Here is a 10607-nt window from a genome sequence, read left to right as displayed (position 1 = left end):
GTTGCTGTGAGCTGTGATGCCATAGCACTCTACCCAGGGTGACAGCTTGAGGCTCTGTCTCAAAAAAAAAAAAAATTTTTCTTTTGCTCACTTTGTTGCCCTTGGTAGAGTGCCGTGGCATCACACAGCTCACAGCAACCTCTAACTCCTAGGCTTAAGCGATTCTCTTGTCTCAGCCTGCCAAGTAGCTGGGACTACAGGCTCTCCCCACAACGCCTGGCTATTTATTGGTTGCAGTTCGGCTGGGCCCAGGTTTGAACCCGCCACCCTCGGTATATGGGGCTGGCACCCTACTCACTGAGCCACAGGTGCTGCACTTTTTTGCTGTTTTTTAAAAGCAGACTTTCACAAGATTTGTTATCAGTCTTACATAAATAAAAAGGAAACATTACTACTTAAGTTCAACCACTATAGTGTAGAGGGTGAGTACATTTTACAGGTGAGTACACTGAGGCCCAGAGCAGCTGTGAGACCTGTCACAAGCCACCTTGCCTATAGGAGGAAAAGTGGGGCCTGCTTTTCTTCAGAGTGAGCATGTTTATGAGATGTGGAAATCTGTTCTACTTTAGCCACATGCCTGAAAAGTGACTTGATGGTTTTGTTAGAATCAGAGTGGCCCAGTGTGCTCTCTCTTTCCAGGTACCAATGTTGAGGCCAACAGAGCTTCCAAGGAAGGGGAAAGCCCACATGGACCTGGCCAAGGAGGCCTCTGTCAGAATGGGCCAACATTGGAGCTCCCGGACCCGTCATTGTCTCTCGATCCCACTACAAGCCCAGTGGGTCCAGATGCCTCTCCAGGTGTGGCTGATTTCCATGACAACCTAAGGAAGTCTCAGGGACCTAGTGCTGAGGGCAGTGTTAGAAAAGAAGCTTTGCAGTCTCTCAGACTCAGTCTTCCTATGCAAGAAACGCAACTGTGTAAGCATCTGTTCTCCGCCGGGCTCTTTCCCTCCCTGTGTCAGAATCACCAGCCCCTGAGAGTCATGCCCTGAGCACTTGCTGTCTGAGCATGCCACCTCCCATTGCCATGTGCCATCCTAGTACTACAGTTAGTTGTTCGTTTAACAAGGTCGCTTCATTTTAAAGACTGATATTACATGCAGGAGTTGAGGTTCCTTTGCAGTGTAATGTTGGGAATGGTACTGAAGTTCTTGATCTAAAGGCCAGCTTTTGTGTCCTTTATCACCACATGGTGAGGAGCAAACTGTGCATGACCAGTTTACAGTTATGCTTGGAGGTTTCTTTGATGAATTACTTTATCTTTTTTTTTTTCGAGACAGAATCTTACTTTGTCACCGCTGGTAGAATACCCTGGCTCACAGCAACCTCTAACTCTTGGGCTCAAGCCATTGTTTTGCCTCAGCCTCCTAAGTAGCTGGGACTACAGGCACCTGCCACAATGCCTTTCTATTTTTAGAGATGGAGTCTCATTATAGCTCAAGCTGGTCTCCAACTCATGAGCTCAGGTGATCTGCCCACCTCACCCTTCCAAAGTGCTGGGATTACAGGCATGAGCCACAACATCTGGACTATTTTAACATTTTTTTAAGAGATGGGAGCTTGTCATATTGCCCAGGCTTATCTTGAATTCCTGGCCTCAGGTGATCCTTCCACCTCAGCTTCCTGGGATGAATTTCTTTTTTTTTTGAGACAGAGTTTCACTATGTCACCCTTGATAGAGTGCTATGGCATCACAGCTCATAGAAACCTCAAACTCTTAGGCTTAAGTGATTTTCTTGCCTCAGCCTCCCAAGTAGCTAGAACTACAGGTGCTCACCACAACACCAGCTTTTTTTTTTTTGTTATAGTTGTTATTGTTGTTTAGCAGGCCCAGGCTGAGTTTGAACCCAGCAGCCCCAGTGTTTCTGCCCAGTGCCCTAACCACTGAGCAACAGGCACCAAGTTAGTTTTTTTTTTGAGACATAGTCTTACTCTGTTGCCCCAGGCTAGAATGCTGTGGTGTCGTCATAGCTCACAGCAATCTCAGATTCCTGACCCCAACCATCCTCTTGCTTCAGCCTCCTGAGTTTCTGGGACTACAGGCCAATTTTTCTAGTTTTTTTTTTTTTTGAGACAGAGCCTCAAGCTGTCCCCCTGGGTAGAGTGCTATGGCATTACAGCTCACAGCAACCTCCAACTCCTGGGCTCAAGCAAGTCTCCTGCCTCCGCCTCCCAAGTAGCTGGGACTATAGGCGCCCGCCACAACGCCTGGCTATTTTTTGGTTGCAGCCGTCATTGTTGTTTGGCGGGTCCAGGCTGGGGATTCGAACCCGCCACCTTAGCTGTACATGGCTGGCACCTTAGCCGGTTAAGGTATAGGAGCCGAGCCCAATTTTTCTAGTTTTAGTAGAGATGGGGTCTTGTTCTTGCTCAGGCTAGTCTTAAACTACTGAGCTCAAATAATCCACCTACCTTGGCCTCCCAGAGTGCTAGGAGTACAGTGTGAGTCAACTGGGATGAATTATTTTAATAAGCATTTATTTTATGCTGATCTCAAGAAACTTAAAGATAATTCCCCATACTCTTGGCAGCCTGTGGACCCTAGAAACCCTGAGACCTTTTTCTAACCATATTTTTCGTGCATGCACAAACGTGTAATTATAAAATGAGCCTGTATCAGATGTGCTGCACTCACTCCTCATTTCCTCATGCTTCATGCTTGCTCACAGGACCCTTTGCAGGCCTCTTAAATATACTCAGATTTTTATTTTTTTATTTTTTTGAGACAGAGCCTCAAGCTGTCCCCCTGGGTAGAGTGCTATGGCATTACAGCTCACAGCAACCTCCAACTCCTGGGCTTAAGCAATTCTCTTGCCTCCGCCTCCCAAGTAGCTGGGACTACAGGGGGCCGCCACAATACCCGGCTATTTTTTATTACAGTTTGGCCAGGACCAGGTTTGAACCTGCCATCCTCAATATATGCAGCTGGCGCCCTCCCCACAGAGCCATAGGCAGCACCCGAGGATTTATTAACTTTTTATACATTTGTTCGACATTTGGACATTTCGGTGAACTCTCTCATATGTTTGCCCATTTTTATTTTGGATTAATTGCCTTTTTCTTCATGGACATTATTTTTTAAGGTTGTAAAGTGGTTTGGGGTTTTTTTGTTTTTGTTTTTTAGATGGAATCTCACTATGTCGCTGTTGGTAGAGTGCTGTGCTATCACAGCTCACAGCAACCTCAAACTCTGGGGCTTAAGCGATTCTCTTGCCTTAGCCTCCTGAGTAGCTGGGATTACAGGATTTTTTTTTTTTTGAGACGGAGTCTCACTGTGTTGCCCTGGGTAGAATGCCTTGGCATCATCATAGCTTATAGCAATCTCAATCTCTTAGGCTCAAAAGATCCTCTTGCCCCTGCCTCCCAAGTACTATAGGCACCTGCCACAATTCCTGGCTGGTTTTTCTATTTTTATTAGTGATGGGGGTCTCACTCTTGGTCAGGCTGGTCTGGAACTCCTGAGCTGGTCTAGAACACCTGCCTCAGCCTCCCAGAGTTCTAGGATTACAGGTATGAGCCACCCTTCCCAACCTTTTTGTTTGTTTTTGTTTTTTGAGACTGAGTCTCACTGTTTCCCAGGCTGGAGTGCAGTGATGTGGTCATAGTTCATCATAGGCTTGAGTTTCCTTGCCTCAGCCTCTGAGTAGCATGCACCACAATGTCCAAATATTTTTTTCATTTTTAGTAAAGATGAGAGTACTACTGTTTTGCCCAGGCTGGTCTCAAAGTCTTGGCATCAAGTGACTCTCCTGCCTTGACTCTCTAAATTGCTGTGATTGCAGGTATGAGCCACCTTACTCAGCCAGCAATGTGCTTCTAACCATTTCTAAAAACTAAAAAAAGACATTAAAAAAAAAAAACAACCTGAAATCAAACTGCATTTCACACATTTACCAAAAAAAAAAAAAGAAAATCCTGAAAACTAGTTGCCAGCATTTAACTTTAGAAAGATCACAGAAAAGTCTAGATTCGTAACCTGATAGCTTTGTGAGATCTGGTCCCAGGTGCCACGTGATGGCACCTGCTGGGTATGCATTGCCTCCTGGAGAGTCCATACCCTCTGTGTGAGAGAGACTGTGGGGCATCCCCTGCTATCATCAAGCTTAGCACTGTCTCATGTCACTGATCACCCAGCTTCAGAATCTAGTTGAAACCCAGCCACTTTGCTGATGGTATTACCTACCTGATAGCCATAAACCTCTGAGTGTGCTACTTATGGTTCCAGTCATCTAGGCCACTCAACCTTGTGGAAAGTATTGGAGATATTTTTAGTGATAAGATGCACAAATTAGTAATGTCAATGGTATTACTGCTGTAATGCAGCTGCTGGAGTGCAGTGGTGTGATCACAGCTGACTGCAGCCTTGAACTCCTGGACTGAAGTGATCCTTCTGCTTCAGCCTCCTGAGGAGCTGGGACTATAGATGCATCACCACTATATCTAGTTCATTTTTAAAATTTGTAGAGACAGGGTCTCAATATTGCCAGGGTGATGTTGAACTCCTGGCCTCAGACAATCCTCCTGCCTCATCCTCCCAAGGTGCGAGAAATGTAAGCGTGAACTATGGCAGTGGTGAATTCTTGTGCCTGCTAAGATTTTAGAGTTTATTAAAATAAAAGCTGCTTTTCTTTGGACATCCATGTCTAAAGAGGGTGCCATGTTTAAAAAGTTGCCAGATGGTCACATTTCTACTTGAGCAGCCTCTAGGCTGGCCATGTCCAGGCTGCTGATGTCCTAAAGAAGGATGAAGTGACAAGCCCAGCCCTGAGGAAATAGCTACCCTGAGTGTGTAACTGTAACATCTTTAAATGCACTATTCAGCCCTTTAGTTACCCAAAATAAAAGGTTTGGGTTTTAGGTATTTTTTTTTTAACTATGTTTTTGGCTGAAAAGTGATCATTTCCTTGTTCTCCTTTCCTTAACCACAACCTCATCTCTCTGGTAACCAGCCCCAGGTCCTGCTTGATCTTTGCTCTGCAGCAAGTCCTGATGCCAGACTTCAGAATTTTTATTCCTTACAGAAGCGGTATTTGCATACTGCTAGCTTGTATAAATACTCTTTTTTTAAAAAATCTTTTATTTATTTATTTTTTTTTTTGGTTGCAGTTTTTGTCTGGGTCTGAGCTTAAGCCCATAACCTCCAGTATATGGGGCCGGCACCCTACTTGAGCCAAAGGTGCCACACCTAAATACTCTTTTGATTCTATAAAACTTTATGTTGATAAATTAATCCCCACTTGTACCTGCATAAAGAAAATATGCTTTCTGTCATGTGACTAGATGCCTACGTGCATTTTGGTCATCACTAAGTAATTCCATCATGACTACTTTTATTTTTATTTATTTATGTTTTTGAGACAGAGTCTCACTATGTCACCCTCTGTAGAGTGTTGTGTTGTCACAGCTCACAGCAACCTCAAACTCTTGGCTTAAGCAATTCTCTTGCCTCAGCCTCAAGTAGCTGGGACTACAGGTGCCTGCCACAACACCTGGCTATTTTTTGGTTGCAGTTGTTACTAATGTTTAGCAGGCCCAGGCCAGGCTCAAACCTGCCAGCCTTGGTGTATGTGACTGGTGCCTTACTCACTGAGCTACAGGGACCAAGTCAATCACAGCTATTGGCCAGAGCTGGGTTTGAACCCGCTACCTCTGGCATATGGGGCCAGCGCCCTACTCCTTTGAGCCACAGGTGCTGCCACTTTTTTTTTTTTTTTTCGCAGTTTTTGGCTGGAGTGGGTTTGAACCTGCCACCTCTGGTATATGGGTATGAGGCCAACGCCCTACTCCTTTGAGCCACAGGCGCCGCCCTGATCACAGCTACTTTTAATGAATTCCTTACCTCAAGGTTTAGAATAGCTTTGTGAGGTCAGAGAGCAGAGTTTCACCTCAGCAGAGTTTAGAATTTCTGTGCCTCAGAGCTCTTAGCACTGGCACTGACTTTAAATCTAATACATTTTATTATTTTTTTTTTTTTTGAGACAGTCTCACTTTGTCACCCTCAGTAAAGTGCTGTGGCGTGATAGCTCACAACAACCTCCAGCTCTTGGGCTTAAGCAATTCTCTTGCCTCAGCCTCCCAAGTAGCTGTATTGCAGTTGTCATTTTTATTTTTTATTTTTTTGCAGTTTTTTGGCCAGGGCTGGGTTTAAACCCACCACCTGTGATATATGGGGCTGGCACCCTACTCCTTGAGCCACAGGTGCTGCTCCTGTCATTATTCTTTTAGCTGGCCCGGGCCAGGTTCAAACCCACCAGCCTCTTGTGTATGTGGCTGGTGCCATAACCACTGTGCTACGGGTGCTGAGCCAATACTTTTTATTATTGAAAGACACTTCTTGGCTGGGCACATGAAGCCTGCCTGGAATCACAGCACTCTGGGAGGCTAAGGCAGAGGATCCCTTGAGCTTATTATTATTTCCTGTCTTACAAATTGAGTGTCCATAGGAGGTAGTGTCCTCATTACATGAACACAGACCCAGTATTGGTTAGTATGTGCTACAAGGTAGATTCTGTCTATGGTGAGTATCCAAGGCTCACAGATTTCTCTTGATCCAGAAATTGTCCTTTAAAACTTAGATGGGTAGGCTGGGCACCCGTAGTTCAGGGGTTAAGGTCCCAGTCACATGCTCCAGGGCTGGTGGGTTGAGCCCTGCCTGGGCCTGCTAAACGAAAAAAAAAAAAAAAAAATAGGCTGTGTGGTGGGTGTCTGTAGTCCTAGCTACTAAGAAAGCTGAGGCAAGAGAATCAGTTGAGCCCAAGAGGTTGAGGTTACTGTGAGCCACGGCAATCTACTGAGGGTGACAAAGTGAGACTGTTTGTTTTTTAATTGTTGTTTTAATTAAAAAACAAACTTAGATGGGTGTATGTTGCTTAGGCATTAAAACATACTAGTAATTAAATGCAAAGCAGTGAAGCTGTTCCTGATTTCTCCATGAGTTTTTTTTTTTTTTTTTTTTGAGACAGCCTCAAGCTGTCTCCCTGGGTAGAGTGTCGTGGCATTACAGCTCACAGCAACCTCCAACTCCTGGGCTCAAGCGAGTCTCCTGCCTCCGCCTCCCAAGTAGCTGGGACTACAGGCGCCCGCCACAACGCCCGGCTATTTTTTGGTTGCAGCCGTCATTGTTGTTTGGCGGGTCCGGGCTGGGGATTCGAACCCGCCACCTTAGGTGTATGTGGCTGGCGCCTTAGCCAGTTGAGCTATAGGCGCCGAGCCTCCATGAGTTTTTTTTAATAGAGACAGTCTTACTTGGTCGCCCTCGGTAGAGTACTGTGGCATCAGTGCTCACAGCAACCTCCAGTCTTGGGCTTAGGTGATTCTTGCCTCAGCCTCCTGAGTAGCTGGGACTATAGGCGCCTGTCACAGAGCCTGGCTATGTTTTGTTGCAGTTTGGCCAGGGTTGGTTTTGAAGCCACCACCCTCAGTAGATGGGGCTGGTGCCCTACTCACTGAGCTACAGGTGCTACCCATTGTCATGAGTTTCTTAATAGCTGTTTTCTCACTATAGGCTCTACAGAGTCTCCACTGCCCCTGGAGAAGGAGGAGCAGGTCCGACTTCAGGCACAAAAGCAGCTGGAAGAGCAGCTCAAGCAATACAGAGTGAAGCGCCAGCAGGAGCGAGTGAGTGTCCTTGCCCTGAAAATGCTCATAGAAAGCCATGGGTGCTAGAGGCAGAGATTGGTCACATGTAGTTCTGGACTCTGATTTTCAAGCTGGGCTGGGCTCTGGGGCTCTGTGAACGCTGATGTGTTTTCCTGTCTTTGCAGAGAACACTAGGTGCGTGGTTATTGCCCCTCAATCAGGTACTGGTTCCTTTGGAATGACTGTATTTTATTCCCAAATATGCCATTTGAAAAGCAAAGAGCTGGGCCTGTAATCTTAGCACTTTGGGAGGCCAAGGTAGGAGGAGTGCCTGAGCTCAGGAGTTTGAGACCAGCCTCAGCAAGAGTGAGATCCCCCCATCTCTATTAAAAATAGAAAAATTGGTGGTACGTGTGGCTCAGTGAGTAGGGCGCTGGCCCCATATACCGAGGGTGGTGGGTTCAAACTCGGCCCTGGACAAACTGCAATAAAAAAATAGCTGGATGTTGTGGTGGGCGCCTATAGTCCCAGCTACTCAAGAGGCTGAGGCAAGAGAATTGCCTAAGTCCAAGAGCTGGAGGTTGCTGTGAGCTGTGATGCCGCGGCATTCTACCGAAGGTGACAAAGTGAGACTCTGTCTCTAAAAAATAAATAAATAAAAATAAAAATAGAAAAATTAGCCAGGTGGTGTGGTGAGTACCTAGAATCCCAGCTACATGGGAGGCTGAGGCAGGAGGATGGCTTGAGCCCAAGAGTTTGAGGTTACTGTGAGCTATAACACCATAGTGCTCTACCATGGCAACAGAATGAGACACTAAGTCTCAAAAAAAAAAAAAGGAAAAGAAAAGCAAAGAAATGCAGATACACCTGAGAGATTGCAGATGCCATTCACACCATCACAGTAAAGCATGTCATACAAACTTATTGTTTTCCCAGTACATATAGAAGTATGTTTATAGTGTACTATATGTTTATAGTAAGGGGTAGTATTATGTATAAGAAAAAGGTCTATATCATAATTTAAAATGCTTTGTTGCTAAAAATGGTAATGATTATCTGAGCCTTTCTGTTCATCCATATGAACTGACTCCTTCCTTGCAGGTGGAGGGTTTGGTCTTGATGTGATACTGCTGACTATTTTCGGGTGGGGTTGCTGAAGGTGGGTGGGCTGTGGCAAAGAAGATAGCTGTGAAATTTGCCGTATTGATTGACTCTTCCTTTCCCTCCCTCACAAAAGATTACTTTATAGCATGCAATGCCATTTCATACCATTTTATCAAGAGTAGAACTTTTTTGAAGATTGTAGTCAGTCCTCTGAAATTCTGCTGCTTTGTCAACTCAGTTTAAGTCATGTTCTAAATGATTTATTGTCATTTCAACAATGACATCTTTACCAGAAGTAAGGTTCCATCTCAAGGAACTGCTTTGCTCATCCATGTGAACTGACTTCTCATCTGTTCAAGTTTTTTCCTGAGATTGCAGCAATTCAATCTCATCTTCAGATTCCACTTCTAATTTTAGTTTTCTTGATACTTTTACCACATCTGTAGCTACGTCTTTCTCTAAAGTCTTGAACCCCTCAGTCATCCATGGGGGTTGGCATCAACTTCCTCAAAACTCCTTTTAATGTTAATATTTTGACCTCCTCCCGTGAATCACAAATGTTCTTAATGGCATCTAGAATGGTAACTCTTTTCCAGAAAATTTTCAGTTTACTTTGCTCAGATCCTTCAGATGAATCACTATCTATGGCAAATATAGCTTTATGAAATATATTAAGACTTGAAAGTCAAAATGACTCCTAGATCCATAGACTGCAGAATGGATGTTGTGTTAGAGGCATGAGAATAACACTCCTCTCTTTGTACCTCTCCAGCAGAACTCTTGGGTCACCAGATGCCTTATAAGTGAGCAGTTTGAAAGGATTCCCTTTTTATGAGCAGTAAATCTCAACAGGGGGCTTAAAATATTAAGTAAACCATGCTCATACAAATGTGCTGTCACCAGGCTTTGTGGTTCCATTTATAGAGCATAGGTAGAGTAGATTTGGTGTCATTCTTAAGGGTCCTTGGATTTTCAGAGTGGTCAATGAGTACTGGCTTCAACTTGAAGTCATCAGCTGCAGTGGCCCCTAACAAGAGTGTCAGCTTGTCCTTTGAAGCCAAGCATCAACCTCACTGCACTATGAAAGTACTAGGTGGCATCTTCTTTCAACAAAAGGCTGTTTCATCGGCCGGGTGCGGTGGCTCATGCCTATAATCCAAGCACTCTAGGAGGCTGAGGCAGGTGGATTGCTTGAGCTCACAGGTTCAAGACCAGCCTGAGCAAGAACGAGACTTCATCTCTAAAAATAAACGCTTATTCAAGGAATAAGTGGGCGCCTGTACTCCCACATGGGAGGCTGAGGCAAGAGAATCGCTTGAGCCCAAGAGTTTGAGGTTGCTATAAGGTATGATGGCACAGCATTCTACTGAGGGCAACAAAATGAGACTGTCTCAAAAAAACCCCAGACAACAACAACAACAAAAATGCTGTTTCATTTATACTGAAAATCTCTTGTTTGGTGTGGCCACCTCATCCAGGGATTTCTGCTAGATCTTCTGGATAAACTGCTGCAGCTTCTGCATCAGCACCTACTGTCTCACCTTGTACTTTATTTTATGTTAGGAAGATGGCTTCTTTCCTTAAACCTTATGAAGCAACCTCTGTTAGCTTCAGACTTTTCTTCTGCAGCTTCCTCACCTCTTTCAGCCTTTATAGCATTGAAGAGAATCAGGGACTTGCTGAGGATCAGGTTTTGGATTAGTGGAATATTGTAGCTGGTTTGATCTTCTGTAGAGACGATTTTCTCCACATTAACAATAAGGTGGTGTGATTTACCATTCGGGTGTTCTTTGGAGTAGCACTTTCAGTTTCCTTCAAGAACTTGTCCTTTGTATTGACAACAGGGGCCTAGTTCTCAGCCTGTCTCAGCTTTCAACTTGCCTTCTTCACTAATCTTAATTACTTCTAGCTTTTTTTTTTTTTTT

The 10607-nt window shown here is 44.7% G+C and overlaps 1 protein-coding gene across 3 annotated transcripts in view; it reads left to right on the top strand.

The window, feature by feature from the left end:
- Nucleotides 1–10607, top strand: part of GOLGA3 (golgin A3) — a 67687-nt gene that overhangs the window by 11522 nt on the left and 45558 nt on the right. For 2 of the 3 annotated variants that reach the window (XM_003792889.3, XM_023514968.1), the window contains 2 exons: nt 640–918; nt 7505–7617. In XM_003792889.3, the coding sequence (XP_003792937.1) occupies nt 640–918; nt 7505–7617 (392 nt within the window). The remainder of the gene's footprint in view (nt 1–639; nt 919–7504; nt 7618–10607) is intronic. The other variant, XM_012807048.2, reaches the window with a different exon arrangement.

This window comes from Otolemur garnettii, unplaced genomic scaffold, assembly GCF_000181295.1.
Source record: "Otolemur garnettii isolate 467f Iridium unplaced genomic scaffold, OtoGar3 scaffold00062, whole genome shotgun sequence".
NCBI classification, from domain to species: Eukaryota; Metazoa; Chordata; class Mammalia; order Primates; family Galagidae; genus Otolemur; species Otolemur garnettii.
Note: the sequence above shows the minus strand (reverse complement) of the source record. Positions and strands in the feature narration are given on the sequence as shown.